The 16005-nt window shown below is 58.2% G+C and overlaps 1 protein-coding gene across 15 annotated transcripts in view; it reads right to left on the bottom strand.

Annotated features, from left to right (window-relative positions):
• The window catches only part of RAP1GAP (RAP1 GTPase activating protein), a 73439-nt gene that overhangs the window by 11836 nt on the left and 45598 nt on the right, over positions 1-16005 (bottom strand). For all 15 annotated transcript variants that reach the window (XR_008615338.1, XR_008615339.1, XR_010139730.1 and 12 more), the window contains 14 exon segments: positions 11926-11961; positions 10942-10989; positions 9845-9883; positions 9218-9403; positions 5946-6049; positions 5588-5666; positions 5135-5188; positions 3981-4064; positions 3671-3771; positions 3407-3536; positions 2084-2239; positions 1534-1605; positions 809-895; positions 177-314 (listed from right to left, as the gene is read on the bottom strand). Coding sequence is in view for 12 of the 15 variants with exons in the window: in XM_055078543.2 (XP_054934518.1) it covers positions 177-314; positions 809-895; positions 1534-1605; positions 2084-2239; positions 3407-3536; positions 3671-3771; positions 3981-4064; positions 5135-5188; positions 5588-5666; positions 5946-6049; positions 9218-9403; positions 9845-9883; positions 10942-10989; positions 11926-11961 (1314 nt within the window). In the remaining 3 variants the exon portion in view is untranslated.

The following is a 16005-nucleotide window of genomic DNA, read 5'->3' as shown; positions in this document are numbered from 1 at the left end:
CTAGCCGCACTCCCCATGCTGTGTCAATCCCCCAGTCCGGGACTCCACCCCCTCAGCCACGCCCCTTCTTCCAGACTCCACCCCAACGCCGTGTCCATCAGTCTATCAACCTCAGCCTGGGATTCCGCCCTAGCCACATCCCTGCTCCCCGGCCAGTTAGACCTGGGGCCCTTCACCTTGAAAGACTCAAAGAAGCCGCCGCCCCCACTGCCATTCTCCATCTTGTCCTCGTCGCCGCCCAAGCCCATCATGGACTGGCTGTGGATGTGTAGTTCCTCATAGAGCGTCTCCAGGAGGGCGGCCCGCGTCCGCTCCTGTGGGTCAGGCCCGGGCCGTCAGGAGGGACCCCAAGGATCAGCCCTTCGGCCCACAGTTCAAATCCTGGCCACCTTCTGAGGCACAGGCCACCTTCTCTGAATGAGTGGGGAGTGGGGAGGGCGGAGGGCTCCTGCACCGCCTTCCCCCAGGCCACTCCACAGCTCAAGCAGCCCCCAGGGGCCCTCATATGAAGGGCCCCTCATAGTCCCTTCAAGATCTGGCTTCATGTCCGTACCCCCCAGGTCCACCCCCCACCCAGTCCCAAGGTGTCCCTGTCAGCCTAACCGCCTCCCAGCATCTCCTGGGAACTCCTCACTATCCCTCCGGCTTCCTCTCCCCGACCTCCTACTCATCCATCAATCCATCCAGCCCCAGGTGTCCCCGCTAAGGCCAAGGTCTGAACATGGCTTTTCCCTTCCCAGGGACAGGGCTGAAGTTATAGGCTGGAAGGTGAGAAGAGGGTCACCCAGCCCTCACAGCCCATCCTCACCTCCAGTTTGGCAAACTTCTCTGCCTTGTAGCAGGCATATTCAGCATTGATCAGCTTTGTCAGCAAAAATTCCTGGAACTCAGGCCCCTGGAAACCCCCAGTGTGGAGGAGATAAGAAAGGGAAGTTGAGATGACACATAAACAAGGGTCTGAACCCCAATGAGGCAGAGGCTGCAGCTCCTGAACCATGCTCTGCTGAGGCCTGGGGTCACCCTCTTCACTCCCAAAAGGGTATCTCCCTGGGCTCAGCTCCCCAGGTACCTTCAAGGGGCCCCAGTGCCCTTCATGGCTGCCCACGCCCTCAGGAGAGCAAACTCCACAGATGTTAGGGTCTGGGTTGGGGTCTCGACCTGCTACTTCAGTCTAGGGTAGCAGAACACGCTATGTACAGAGCTGAAGCCCAGGCTTGAAGTGTGCCCCTCCCCAAACATTTTAGAAGAAAGAAGAGACTGGAACTGTCAGAAAGAGAATAGAAATGAGGAAAGGCCAGTCTACTACGGAAAGTGTAAAACAATCGTGTAGTTTATCCTGTGACCTTGTGAAAAAAAAAAAAGGTGTTTTCAAGATGAACGGAAAAGCCAGGCCCTGGTTGCAGTTAAGGGGAGCCCAGCTGCCCTGGCACACAATGAGGCTTTGGAACCTCATAAGGCATAATGTGTATGCACCCCCCAGGCCCTCACCCATTTTGTCCTGCTTTACCCATGACTGGGGGGGGTGCCCCTCACCTTCCTGAACACGGCGGGATCCGGGAGGGGGGGTCCGAAGAAGGGCACATCATCTCTTGCAGTGACAGAGACCTGGAAGGGAGGGCAGCTGTCCGTTCCTGTGGAGCCTGGGGTCTGCTCTGCCCCAGCAGGCAAAGCCAGAAACCCCTACTTTGCCTCCCTGGACTGCCCCTTGGTCCGGGAGACCCAGTGACTGTGGGCTGGATGAATCTTTCTTCCAGAGATTTCTGCCCTTTATCTTTTGCCCTGAATTTTAGTGGTGGAGATGGGTAGGGGCCTCAGGAATCATCGGGATGGTGAAGGCAGAGGAGGCTACGGGAGGTGGAGGACAGTGATACCGGGCCAGGAGGCAGAGGAGGGAAACTGTCCTCTCTGAGGGGGTGAGCTTGGGGGAAGACAGGGGGTGTGGTGTGAACAGTGCACCATTGAAGCCTTCCATGGTCCCCCCGTTATAGCTGGAAAAAGTGAGGCTCAGAGGGGCATCCCAGGGAGGGCAGAACTGCAGCCAGGGCCCTTGCTGATGCCCTTGGGAGGCTCCAAGAGCACCCACCTTGTAGAGGGGCCCATCAGGGCCCCCGCCCTCAGCCTGTACCACTACGTAGGCGTGTAGGAAGTTGGACGCGATCATGTCGGGCACAAAAGGAGTGTTCTCATCCTGGAAGACCACAGCCACGATGTCGTTCCCGATGTGCCGCTTCCGCTGCAACTGAGCACAAAGCCACGGGCCTTCACGGTCTGGCCAGAGGGGGCCCACTGGGGAGAGGGGTGCCCACGGGGGTTTAGGAGGGTTTGGGGTAGTCAGAGGGCACATCTAAGGATTTGCTTTCCCCAGAATAATGTAGCAAAAAAACTTGTCTTAAAACTATTTTAGTTGAAAAATGGCCTGTTTGGAACAACGTACACTCTTCAGGTGACGAGGGTACACTAATATCCCAGACCTCACCACTATTCAATTCATCCATGTAACCAAAACCCACTTGTACCTGGATAGCTATTGAAATTACAAGAAGAATTATTTTAGTTTTCTTGGAATGCTGTGACAGATGATGAAACCAAGGCCGAGAGAAGTGACTTGGAAGGTGCTATAATGAGCTTGAGGACTCGAGCCCAGGTCTCTTGGTCCCCAGACCCTACCTCTCAGCCCTTCTCCTATCTCAATGCCCCAAACGTGGCCCCCGATTGAATAAACAAGCTCAACTTGGTATACATTCATGTTGCTAAAATGAACACAGACCCTTAGTAAACGAAAGTTAACAGACACTAAAAATAAGGAATAACTATTTCCATTTTTCTCACATTTCCCTTTTATCCCCCTGGGCTGGGGACCTGATTGGGAAGGCAGATAGCCCTGTAGGAGGCTCAGGACAAGGGGACACACTTCTGAGTTCAGTTCCTGGCACATGCCTTGCATGACCTCGAGTCCAGGCCTTTGCAGAAGCTGTTCTCGCCACCTGGAACATTTCCCTTCATTCTCCCAGCTCCTTCACAGCCTAAAAGTCACTTTCTCTTGAAAGCTTTTCCTGACTCCCACCTCTGCCAAGACGACATGTCCCCACATGACCCCATGATGCTCTCCACTCCCCATAAAACACCAGCTCAGATCTGCTGAACTCTTGCGACGTACTAGGCACTGTTCTAGTCCCTCTATGCACCCACGCATTTATGCTCACCTAGGAAGTGGGTGCCATTCTGACTGTAGAAACCAAGGCTTTCTGTCTCCCTTGACCCAACGAGAGCCCACAAGTGGGGGCGCTGATCATTTCCATCTCTGTCCCAGGGCCCGGCGCTGAGCCTGGCGTGATGGTGGCTGAACGGACAGGTGGAGGGGGAGGACAGGTGGAAGACGGGAGGCAGGTGGGGGTGCCCAGGCTACCTGCTGGGCGTCCCCTTCTGTGTAGGGCAGCTTGGTGGACACGTGAAACATGATCTCCTTGTTGCGGAAGTTGCAGTACACAGATTCGGTCCCCGTCTGCCCGTGGGTCACGTCCAGGCCTCCTCGGAACCTGCCCCCGGGCCCCCCAGGCCACGGCTCAGTCTCCAGCCCCGGCCAGGCCTCCACGGGGCCAGGACAGGGGCTCCCTCCCTGCCCAGGAGCACAAGTCAGATTACACTCTGCTCAGCCCACCCTAATACTCACCCCTTAAAGTCCTGCAGTTTGACCTTCTGGCCAAGAAATTCAAGGAACTCCACGAAGGCGGGACTTTCCTCATTGGTGCTGAAGAGTTCTTCCTCGGAGGTCTGGGGATGAGGGGCCAAGGTCATTGAGCTGGAGTTCCTGAGAAGCCCCTGCCCTCTGTCCCTACTTGGACCCAGAGAGGGCCAGAGGGAGGACCTCTGGCAGCCCCTGGGCTCCTGAGTCCCTTGGCCGGTGTGCTACCCTGGAAAAGGTGTGAGGCTCCGGATATGGGGCCGGGTGGGGAGGGGCGGCAGGGAGGAGGTGAGCACACCTGCCCAAGCTTCTGATAAATGACGCCAAACTTGAAGTTATTGCTGATGACATGCTCGTCAAAGGTGACGATGAGCCGGGAAGCCTGCAGGAGAGGACGCCGGGTGAAGAGGCTGCGTGTGCAAGCTGCCATTCGACGTGCTCTTCCCCCGTGCCAAGCACTGAGCCAGGCGCTCTACACACATCATGTCATGTAATTCTCAGAACAAGCCTGGGAGGGAGACAGTCCAGCTGTCCCCTCTGAAACTCAGGTTCAGAGACCTTAAGTCACTCACCTAGGGTCAATGGCTTGCAAGCACATGCAGGCTTGGGATTTGACCCCAGGTCTGTTGGATTCCAAAGCTTAAGTTCATCGCTCCTGAGTTTTGCTGTGAGCCCTGGTCCTGCCATGCCAAGCCCACCCCTACTCCACTCTAACTCCCAGCTCACTCTTTGGCTCCTCTGTAAACCCACATCATCCTCCCAGAACAGGACACGTCCCACCAATATGCTGTGGGCATTGAGCAAGTTCTCCTCCTCACCTTAGGCCTCAGTTTCCTCTCCCATAAGCAGGAGGTGGGCCCTGATTTCTGAAGCCCCTTCAGGATACCTTTCCTGGACCACACCACCTCACACTGCTCCAGAATTCAGTCAGGGACACAAGGGTTTACCTGTCTGTCCTCTTCCAGGAGGTGCCCCTGGCTCATCCAAGGCAGAAGCCCGTGCCCCTATCCCCACACTGTCACAGTGCCTAGAGCCCAGCTCCCAGCATCTGAGCAGGAAGTGCCGGGGCTATTCTCTCTCTACAGGTCTCCTCTGGGATAAAAAGGCAAGGCCAGTAGAAAAGACACCCGTTCCAGGGGAGGACTGTGGCACAGCTTGCTCTCAGGAGGGTCCCCAAACATCACAGAGGTTCCAGATGTAAGTGAGGCCAGCCTCGAAGGCAGACAAACCGAGGCTTAAATGCAGGCCCTCCTATCTGCTGTGCACCCTGGGGTAAGGCACAGGCCCTTTCGGTGGCTCCTCTTCTGCAAATTGTGGACTTCACAGGGTTATTGTGAGGATTAAATGAGACAACCTGGGGAAAGTATCTGGCACACAGAAGGTGCTTAATAAATGCTCAGTCTTCCAGTTACTCACCCACCCTCAGTGAGCTGTGCCCAGATCCAGCCATACCTTGGGGTAGAGCACAGGATAGAACCGATCCACGTTGACGTCTTCACACACCAACTGCAGGAGGAGATAAGGGAGGGGCGTGAGGTGTGGGGCCAGGGAGGAGAGGACGGGGCTGCCTGGGCCTCCCTGGTCAAGGTCTGGGGAGGAGCCATGCTGGGAACGGCCAAGGCTAAAGCAGGACTCGGGGTTCACTGTTGCTCAGGGAACGGAGGTCCCCTGAGACCTGAAGGTGCTATAGAGAAAACCAAAAGCACACAGGCAGGGGACGGGGGCCCAGGAGAACACGTGGCAGCCCAAGACACGGTGGGAACACGTGAGAGACGGCCTCAGGATAGGGCGGCAGCCCAGGGCCAGGGCCTATGGCTGAAGGGGGTGCGCCAAGGCAGAGCTGAAGCCCCACAGGTGCCCATCTGCAGGGCCAACCAGGGAAGCTCAGGGGAGCGGAGACCTCACCTTTGCCATCTGGACAACATTAGGGAACTCGGTGAGGCAGGAGATGGGGATGACATCATGGTATGTCCGGCACTTGGTCCTGGGAAGAGAAAGTCACATGATGAAGGCCTGGGCAGCGGGACAGGAAAATGGGAACGCCACCCCCTACAAAGTAAGGCCAGAAGGGGGTGGAACACAGCGAGGACCAGAGGTGATGATGGGTGTCAGGCTGACTTGGGTACTAAGGTGCTGTGCAACCTCAGGCAAATCCCTGCCCCTCTCTGGGCCTTGATGAAGAGAGTGGGTCAAATGAGATGGGCTCTGAGATTGTAAGACCTCAGCCCTTCCTGCCGTCTCAGGACTCCCCCACCACCCTCACCTGAGCAGCAGCCGCAGGTGCTCTTGGTCCCCGATGACATCGTACTTGAGTGAGAAGACAAGGTGGCCGAGAGCAGTGTCCAGTGAGTAGTAATTGAAATGCTCCTGCAGTGGGAGGTGGGGGCCAGGGGAGTGGGTGAGGCTGAGCATGGGGCTTCCGGAAACCAGGCCAGAAAGCCAACCCACTCCTAGATGTGGGTCCTTCGCCGATAGCAGGTGTCACGGCTGATAGCAGACCCCACGTCAGACAGACCTGCACTCAAAGCCCCACTCTGCCACTGACCAGCTGGACAGCCTGAGGAGGTCACTTGGCCCCTCTGTGCCTCGCTTTCCTAGTCTGCCAAATAGGAGGGAACCCTGTACTTTGGTGGCAGCCAGGACTGAAAGGGATGAAGTGCTTGGCTCAGTTCAGTGAAGGTGGGTAGTAACGCCGGATCTCTGGGTGCTCATCGAGTCGGGACCATATTTGGACCTGCATGCCCGTCTTCAGCCCTGGTCCTTCTCAGGGCTGGGCACCCAGCAGGTGCTCAATGAGCAAAAGCTGATTGCCCAACCTGTGACTCTGTGGCCCCTGAAGCCAGGGCCCGTGAGAAACAGGAAGCGAAACATCTCACAACACACAGGGTGGCTGGCCAGGCAGGTTTCCACCCTCCTGTCTCACCTGGAGGAGAGGGCACAGGGTTGGAAAGACACCCTGGGGAGTATCAGGGGTGGCTGCGGCAGAGATGGCACCCCCAGAGAGGAGCCCAGGGCTGGCACCTGCGGGTGGGCAAGTCCCAAAGCCGAGGGCTGGAAGTTCAGGGAGACACCACCCAGCCTGGCCCCAGGCTCCCCCTGCCAACCTCAGCCCCAGTCCTAGCCCATGCTCTGGGAGTGGAGCCGGCTGCCTGGCCACACCTGCCCCAGGAATCATCCTAGAAGTAAATCCTGTTCAAACACGAACACCTGTGCTCAGAGGCCAGGCGCAGACAGAGGCAGGGGCCAGTGGATATGCCCCATGAATCCGCAGCTTAGGGGCATTCTCAATGGACCTGGGGCAGAGTCCCCCAGCTCTGCCTGGGCAGAAACCCCCAAATGCTTGACATCATCCAGCAGAGAGGGAGTGGCAGGCACTTGATAAGGAGGCACTTGGCAGGGAAGTCCAGAGAGTGGGGAGTTTCCCTGGACGCCCCCAAGCCCAGAGGAGCCCCCGGGACACAGTGGGAGAGCGGGCTCAGGGTCTCAGGAAGTCAATGCCCAAAGTCATCCTAACCTTCCCCCTCTGCCAGGATAGGGCCCAGTGCCTGAGCACCTGGCTGCTTCCCCCATTACCCCACCTGGGGTCAGGAAGGGGCCCTGCCATTCTGCCAGCCCTGGGGCTTCTCCCCTCATTACTGCTAATCTGATCCTGGACATGAGGCCTCTTCTTTTTTTTTGAGATGGAGTCTTGCTCTGTCGCCCAGGCTGGAGTACAATGGCACCATCTCAGCTCACTGCAATCTCCACCCCCCAGGTCTCAGCCTCCCAAGTAGCTGGGATTACAGGCTCCCAGCACCACACTTGGCTAATTTTTGTATTTTTGGTAGAGATGGGGTTTTGCCATGTTGCCCAGGCTGGTCTTGAACTCCTGACCTAAGTGATCTGCCCACCTCGGCCTCCCAAAGTGCTGGGATTACAGGTCTAAGCCACGGCGCCCATCCACCTCTTCTGACCCTCCAGCCTGCACTTCTTCAGAGCCTACTGCACTCAAGGTCCACCACCTTCATCTGTTCTTACCTTCATCTGTCACTTGTCACTCTTTCAACAAACTTTTATGAGTGCCAACCATGTGTTTGGCATACACAGTACCCCCAGATCCTACCACCTGCCAGACCCAGCTGGGAACCTCTGGAAAGCAGGTGCCTAGGATGCAGGTCTCGCTCCACCTCTAGGGCTCAGCTGGGAAGTGGAATTCCATGCTGGGTTCTGGGTTTGTTCCCAGGCAAAGGCTCCTGAACCTGGGCTTGCTGGTTTAGTCCCAGTCACAATGGATCCTCCCCTAACTCCATTGGTTAGCACCAGTGTCTCCCAGAGTTAGGCCAATGCCCGGGCCCAGACTGAGGTCACACATCTTCCCAACCCCCAAGGAGTCACCCCCTCTTCCCAACACACACACACACACACACACACACACACACACACAATGACTAGGAGCATGATCTCTCCCGTGCACCTTAATGGAAGGTCAGCCAAAGCTGGTTCAATTCCCAGGCTTAGTCATTGTGTGACCTTGACTAAATCATTTACCTATCTGAGCTTCGGTTTCCTCTTCTGCAAAAACAGAATAATCCTGATATCACCAAGTACTTATGAAGGCATGAAAACAGCTAATATTAACTGAGTATTTACCATGTGCCAGGCGTGGTTCTAGAAGCTTTGCATGTACTTTTATTATCCCTGTTTTCACAGGTGAGGAAAGTTAAATAACTTGCCCAAGGTCACACTAACAGTTAATGGAAGAGCCAAGATTCCCACACATGCCACGAGGCTCCAGAGCCCATGACACACTTCCCCATTTTGGCTCTATGCTGACGAAGAGACAGCACCCGGCCTGTAACCTGACACACGTTCCCGGCATGGGACCTCCCCTTGGCTCCCACAACACTCTGACAAGTTGTTGCTGGGCAAGGTCCCTGCTCTGTGCTGGTGGCAGGGCAGGGGCTGCATCAATCCATGACATTACGGTTCTCCGAACTCCAAGGTGCCCGAAGGGAGGGCCTGGGTCTATTGTGTTGGCTGCTGTATACCTGGTGCCTAGAACAGGGCCAGGCACACAGCTAGTGCTCATTATTTGCCACCCCTGACTGAGCACTTACTTTGTCCCAGACGCCACTGTAAAGACCTTACAGATATCAGCTCACTGAAGCCTCACAGCAACCTCATGAGGTGGGTATCATTACCACCAACCACCATTTCCACAGATTAGGAAATGAGGCACAGAGAAGTTAAGCGATTTGCCCGATGTCCTGTGTAGTGGGTGGCAGAGCCAGGATTCAAGCCCTGGTAGAGTCTCTGCCATGAACCACCATGCCATAATGCTGCCTTTGCAATCAATGTTTGTTGAATGAACAAGTGATTCCGCCACGCATGTTCCCTGGGGACTGGGAGTGTGTGTGGTGGGCGCGTGTTCACTCAGGGCTCTAGGAGTGTCACCCAGCCCTGGCCCATGGGTTCTGTTCCCTCCCAGGCCCACCTTGAATGGGGCTGAACTGTGACCCACCCCAGCCAGCCCCGCTGCACCAGCCGGCCACCCACCTTGCCGAGAAAGTGCTTCCGGTAGATGCGGGCTGTGGGGTTGCACTCAAGCTTCACCTTGGTCGTGGGCGACTGCAGTGGCTCTGTCTCGGGGATGCTGGTGATTTCGTGGTTGGTGCCCTCAATCCAGTAGCCCCCAAACTGGGGCAGCAGGATGAGGGGAAAGGGTCCTTCTCGCCCCAAGACCTGAAGAGGGACTCAGCTGAGAGCCACCCCCCACACTGTACCTGGGGGCCCCAGGACACCCTCCCAACTCAGACCTGGAGCCACTTCTGTCATGGCTAAGGGGTATGAGGGGACAGGCCAGAGCCTGTGTGGGCCCCAGGGTTCTGCTCCAGCCCTTTCCCTCAGCCAGACCCAGACAGTGCCGAGACCCAAGTCTCTAAGAGGTGGTGTGGGGGCAGGTGGAGCTGGAGCAGGACCTTGGCTCAAGAGGCTGGAACATTTGGCTTAGAAGGCCTAAGGGTTCAAATGGGCTCTGAGGCCTTGGGCCTGGAAATTAAGTCTCCAGCCCGCAGCAAGGCCTGCAGGTCAGGCTCCTAAGGAGGAGGACCTGGTATCCAGAAGCCCTGCGTTAAGTGCCTCCTGGGCTCGAGTAAGGGTGGGCGCGGTGGTCTAGCCGAGTACCTCGTGCACGCTCGGGTAGGGAATGTAGTCCTCCTCTGTCTGCAAAACACAAACAGGGCAAGGGTCTCTCCATCTGTCCGTTCTCCAGTCCCCGCAGAGCTCACCTCTGCTTGGCCAGCCTCAGGGCTGAGAGCGTGGATGGGGCCCTGGCCTCATCGCCTCTTACAGATGGGCAGGGACTGAGGCAGGCTTAGCGTGCTGAGTGCTGGCATCTTCTGGGGCTCTCCTTGCCTGGAGAAAGGAGGGCTCACTGCCTCCCCAGAAGAAACCGCTGGACTGCCTGGAGGGCTTGTTAACACGGGTTGCTGCACCCCACCCTAGAGCTTTGGATGCAGCAGTCTGGGCAAGGTCTGAGAATGTACATTTCTCAAAGGCTCCCAGGTGACACTGACGCTGCTGGTGTGAGGGCCTCTGCCCCGAAAAGAGCATCAGGCTTACTGCCCATGCACCCTCCCTCCTCTAACCCTCACCCTGCAGCCCTGGGCCCACTCCACCAGGCCTGGTCTTCTAGGGTCTCTGGGATCCCATCTCACTAAGAACCATAGGCTAAGAAAAGTGGGTTAAAAACAAGAGCCGCCCCTTCATCTCCCTGGGTCCCCCGCCTCCGGTCAGTCTCCTCACCAGTGGCTGGGGGGCACCCAGGCCTGCCTCCCTATCACTCCCTCCCCATCCAGATAGCAGCTTCATGGAGCAGGAGCTCATAAGTCTCCTAGGGCCTGGGTTGGAGTCTTCCTGCAACTGCTGGTCATCACTGGTTTCAGGAAAACATTTGGCAGCAGCTGTCTTTGAGAGATGAGGGCTTCGAGTTTGGGGCGGGGATGCCTGGAGAGGGGAGTCTGCAGCGGTGAAGACGGAGAGGAGGAGCTAGAATAGAGGCCCCAGCTCTCTAGCAAGAGAGGGGTTCTCCCCATCACAGAACTCCTAGAGGGCAGGGGCTGGGTCTACCCAGCTCACAGCTGTGGCCCCCCCGCACCTGGCACACTGTAAGACTGCTTGCTGAAAGGGGATGGATTTCCTGCTTGATGGGCAGTGGTGGCAGCACTTCCCGGACCCCCTCCACCCCCTAGAGAGGGAGGCAGACTGCCAGGCCCACCTACTTTGAGGGGCGGCGGGAAGGAGCAGCGTTGTTCATCCATCCTGCTTCCCTGTAAGAGAAGGCAGCACTGTTACACCCTCCCAGGCCCGCCGCCAGGCGCTGCCTCCCCTCCCCAAGGCGCGCAAGGGGAAAGCCCTAGGAGGCGGCCCGCGAAGGTGGGGGTACTCCCAGGGCAGGGTGCTAGCTGGCTGGGGGCCGTGGGCCTCTCTGAAGGGCTGGCTGTCCCGGTAGTGACCGGGGCTGGAGGCTGGCAGCCTCAGGGAGGGCTGGGGACTGCGGGAATGCACGTGCCGCTGGGAGTGGGGGCAGGGGAGGTGCACACGCCGGTGTGCGAGCTGGCGGGGGGGCTGTTATGTACACAGATATGTGTTGAGGGAGAGAGGGGGAGGGAGAGGCAGAGATGAGACAGAAAGACAGAGAAATAGGAGGCATTAGAGAGAGAGACAGAAAGAGAAACAGGAGGCATCGAAGATCAGAGGGTATTCAAGGCACTCCCACCCCAGCACCCCCGGCCCACCTCCTATGCATACCTACGTGAAAAGTAGACGGGGCTGTGGGGTGGAGGGTGGAGGGGTAACACCTCCCACTCCTGCAGCACAGTCTCTGGCTGACAGGCCCCCAGCATCTGTCCCCTCCTCCAGTTCCATTCCACCTGGGCCCCCCACCACAAAGCCTGTGGTGTCTCTCACTGGGTGAGGGGCAGTGTGTGTCTGTGGGGTAGGTTGATGAACTGACCCCAGCCCTGTTGCAGTTCCACACAGGGATGGGAGCTGGGAGCCTAGATGGACTCCGGCGTCAGAGATGGGGTTGGGCATCCGCTACCCTGACCTCCAGACAGAGGACCCTGGACAACCAGTAGCCACCATCTTCTACTGGCGTGGCCTGTCCTCAGAGAGGTGAAGGGCTGGAGATGCAGCAAGGGCCCCCCAGCCCCAGCCCAGCCAGCTCTGTGGCTCCCCAGAACAGGCCACAGAGCCATCCTCACCTGCATCTTCTCAATCATCTCAAATAGATCTGTGTTCTGCAACAGAGACAGAGGAGAGCGAGGTCAGCTGATCCCGCCAAGCCCCGGAGGAGTCTCCACCCACCCCAGCCCTCTGGGTCCCACCAGCTCTGATCAGTGACTGAGGCACCTGTCTGAGCAGCAAGCAGGAGTGGCGGGAGCATCGCGGGAGGGGGCTCTGTGTGGGAGACCCACGGGGTCTGGCCAACCCAAGGGAGGTGAGCCCAGAGCCCAGGGCCCAGGGCCAGAGCCACCCACCCACTCAGTCCTGCTCCCTGACGGGCTGCTACCCTTGGGGAGGGACAGATCGCCCCAAGTCCCAGCTGCAGAGATGAGCCTGTCCTGGATCCCCAGGAGGGGTCTGTGCTTCTCCCCACCTCTCCCGGAAGGGGGCAAGGCTCAGTCAACCAGGCTTGGGCCACAGCCCACTGCTCAGACAGCCCACACCTCTCCAAGCAGAGTGAGCTGGGGGTGCTTGCTTCAGGGGAGAGGACACTGGGATGCCCAGCGGCCCAGCACCTGTGCATGAGCCACCTGAACCGTCGCATGCTTGAGCTACCCTCTCCTGAGGTGAGCCAGGGCACACGCAGAGTTAATCTGGTATCTGCCAGCTGCGCTTGGCAGCCCAGGCCTCTCCAGCGCCAACTCCCTGCAAGGCTTCCTGGAAGGCGGCATCCCTGCCGGCTGGCCCGGCTGGGGGCTGGGCCTGGGAAGCCCCCAGAGCCTCCAGGATGGTGACCCTCCCCCTGCCCCTCCAAGGCTCAGCTCAGGCGGCTCCTGCCGACACGTGTGCTATGGAGTTGTACACCAGGAAGCACTCACACTCTCTCTCTCTCTCCATCTTTCTCCCTCCCCTCCTGCTCACACACAGAAGCCTGCACACCAATATTTAAAGTCCCACTGCACCATGTATATGTTTCATGTACCAAGAAAACAACACACACAAACACATATGACGGGGACTGTGCACAGTGATTCTTAGAGCTATATACTAACACACAAATATACACGTTGGCGTTCTGAGTTACACAGGAGCACACCCACTCACACACATGCAGGTCCAAGTACCAGGAGAGATACACACACAAATGCAAACCCACACCTGTGCAGGTCTGCACACCAGTAACTGCACACAAACCACTCTCATGTGTGAGAACAAGAGGCATGACAACACACAGCCACAGAGGCGGGCAGGTGTGTCCAGGGAGACCCAGATGCAGCCCCACTCATGGCTACAAGCCCTGCCTGCCCCAGCGGGGTCACATAACAACAGTAAATGAGACTCAAAAGGTATCCAGCAACTGCCGGGGTAGATAATCCCCAAGGATGAGGGCCACGGTCTGAACCTCACACAGCCCTCACCTGCATATACACACACAGAGCCCTGGGAAAGGTCACAAGATACAAGCCTGTATAAATGTGCACACTGTGAGGCCTGCCCATAGAGGCAAGACCCACCTTGTAAAACCCACCACAGGAGTCCATAGGACACCTTGACCCATGGTCACCTTTGGTCACACCCAACACCTCTGCATTTGAAAGAGACAATTCCGCAGGCAGTTACAGCAGAAACCACAGACACACACCTGAAGTCCAGGCAGACAAACATGCCTGTCAACACAACACACTGTATAACAGCAACTTTGGCTTCTGTGCCCAGGTCAGCCACACAACCTCAGTTGGGCATAGCCCCAAAGAGTCACAGTGATGATGGATGCATTAATGTCCCCCATTAAGACACCCCACTCAGGGTGACCAAACGTAGCTAGGAACACTCTAATACGCCTTGTTGCACTGGGAATCAGTCACATAAACACTGACACATGGTCCTGTCACCCAGAGTGTACACACAGCAACAAGCAACACCCACAGCTACAGTCTCACAGGGAGCAGCAGACGCCCTGACACATGCGAGGGCTCTGAGAGATGGGGCCCAGATTGGGGGTGCCCCACATGAAAGCACCACCACAAAGTGGCCCTGGAGCATTCAGAGCCCCCCAAACGGGGCAGGGGCAGGGTAAAGTGGTCCCGACGGTAGCACGCGCCCACACACACCCTGCCGCTGCAGCCCAGACCACAGTGCTACCCGGGAGGCCACAGCAAGAGCCCCAGGGTCCAGGACCCCGGGGTAGGGGTGCGCCCCGTGGCCGGTGTCAGCCTAGAAGCTCACACGCCCACCATGATGGAGCCTTGAGCGCCCGCCCTGGCTGGGGCAGAGCCGGCCGGGCTCCCCAGCAGCCGGGGTGACCCAGCCCCGGGGTCCCTCCGCCATGCCGCCCCGCCCGGGTCCTCACCTGCCAGCTGGGCCCCGCGGGCAGCGAGCCCCTCCGCGGACGGCCGGGTGGCGCTGGGGGCCGCGGCTGTGCCATCCCGCGCGCGGCCCGGCCCGGCCCCCGCCCGGGCGGTACTTCAGCTGGCCCGGCCGGCTCCTGGCCCGCGCGCGCCCGGGTCCGGGCCCCGCAGCGCTGAGCTCCGCGCTCCCGGCTCCCGGCAGCGGCGCTGCCTGTGATGGGCTCGCCCCACGGCGGGGCCCGGAGGGGGCGGGGCGCCAGGTACGGGCGGCACGGCGCGGGGCGGGGCGGGGGCGCTGAGGCCACGCCCCCCGGGCGGCCCGGCCCGCGGCCCCGGGACACTGCGCCTGCGCGTTCCGGCCCGAGCGCTAGAAGCTTTGGGTGCGCCGGACTCCCCGGGAGGGCCCCCACTCGGTTCTCCCCAGCGCGCCCCCACCTCACTTTCTCCATCTTCCCAGGCTCTGGGTACCCCGCCTCAGGGCATCAGGGACGGGGTTGGGTTACCTTGCAGACAGAGGGCTTTTCTTGAGCACCTACTTAATGCTGTGCCCTTCGCATGTGTCGTAATCTTGTCATAGCCCAGGAGGTACAAATGTCATCTCCATTATACAGATGAGAAGCCGGTTCCAAGAGGTGAAATAGCTTGCCCGAGACCACACAGTCAGGAAGAAGTCAAAGTGGAATCCAGAGAAAGGCCTGGTGCTACTCTTTGGGGTCTCTCCCTTTTCCTCCTCCTCTCCTCCGTCCTGCTTCCCATGCCTCACAGTGGCTGGCCTGCTCCGTCCCTTCCCCTGCCCTAGCTGCCCCAGATCCTGGGGGAGATGGCCACAGCACCTAGGGAGGGGCTGCCAGGCCCGTGGTATGGAGGAAAGGACCCAGGTAGATTTTGGGACATGTGGATTCTAGCTACAACTTGCTGAGTGGCCTTTAGTGAGTCCCTGCCTCCTCTCTGGACCTCAGTTTCCCCATCTTTAAAATATAAGGACTCCGTAGGCCCTTCCAGCTGGCTCTGCAGTGTGTCCCTGGCGTGGTATAGCCACTGTACAGCAGGGACAGGGACAGGGCCTTGCTACCGCTTCCTCCAGACAGATGTTGGGAACACAGCAAATGCTTCCTGAACTGTGGCCAAGGAGACACAGCTGCTTTGGATGTTGTGGGGGCAGGGCAGCCCACCAGCTCAGAGCCATACCTCTGTTCAGCTTCCTGAAAGAGCTGCCAGCGGCTGCCCACCACCCTCCAGCCCCAAGGGCTCCTGGAAGGAAAGCATTGTGCCCTTCCTTTCCCCCTAGACCTGGCCTTGAATCGGGTTTGGGCCTGGAGAGCCAGCAGGAACTCTGGAGATATGTGTTCCAGACACGGTGTAGCTTTGGTTTTAATAATTAACAACAGCAAATATTGATTTATGCAGCCACTTCCAGGCCTGAACGCTTCCGGGCACCCATCGAAATCCAGCCAGAGAAACATCCATTCCCACACTGCCCCGGGGGGAGGCGAGACCTGCTCACAGCACCGGAGATGGCTGTGTGCCAGGTCGCGTGGAAGGTGTGTGCACATATGCGTGCAGCCATGTGTGCATGTGTGTGAGACTCCACGACCAGATGTGGCTGTATATACGTGGGCATACTGTCTTTCTGTGTGTATGGGAATGCCTGGGTATGGGAATTTGTGTTTGTACATGTGTATCTCATGCATGTATACATGCACAAGTCTCTGAATATATTTACAGACCCGTGGCTGTGGCTGTGTGTTTTGTGTCTGTGACTATGTCCCC

The sequence above is a fragment of the Pongo abelii genome, chromosome 1 (genome assembly GCF_028885655.2).
Source record: "Pongo abelii isolate AG06213 chromosome 1, NHGRI_mPonAbe1-v2.0_pri, whole genome shotgun sequence".
Classification (NCBI taxonomy): domain Eukaryota; kingdom Metazoa; phylum Chordata; class Mammalia; order Primates; family Hominidae; genus Pongo; species Pongo abelii.
Note: the sequence above shows the minus strand (reverse complement) of the source record. Positions and strands in the feature narration are given on the sequence as shown.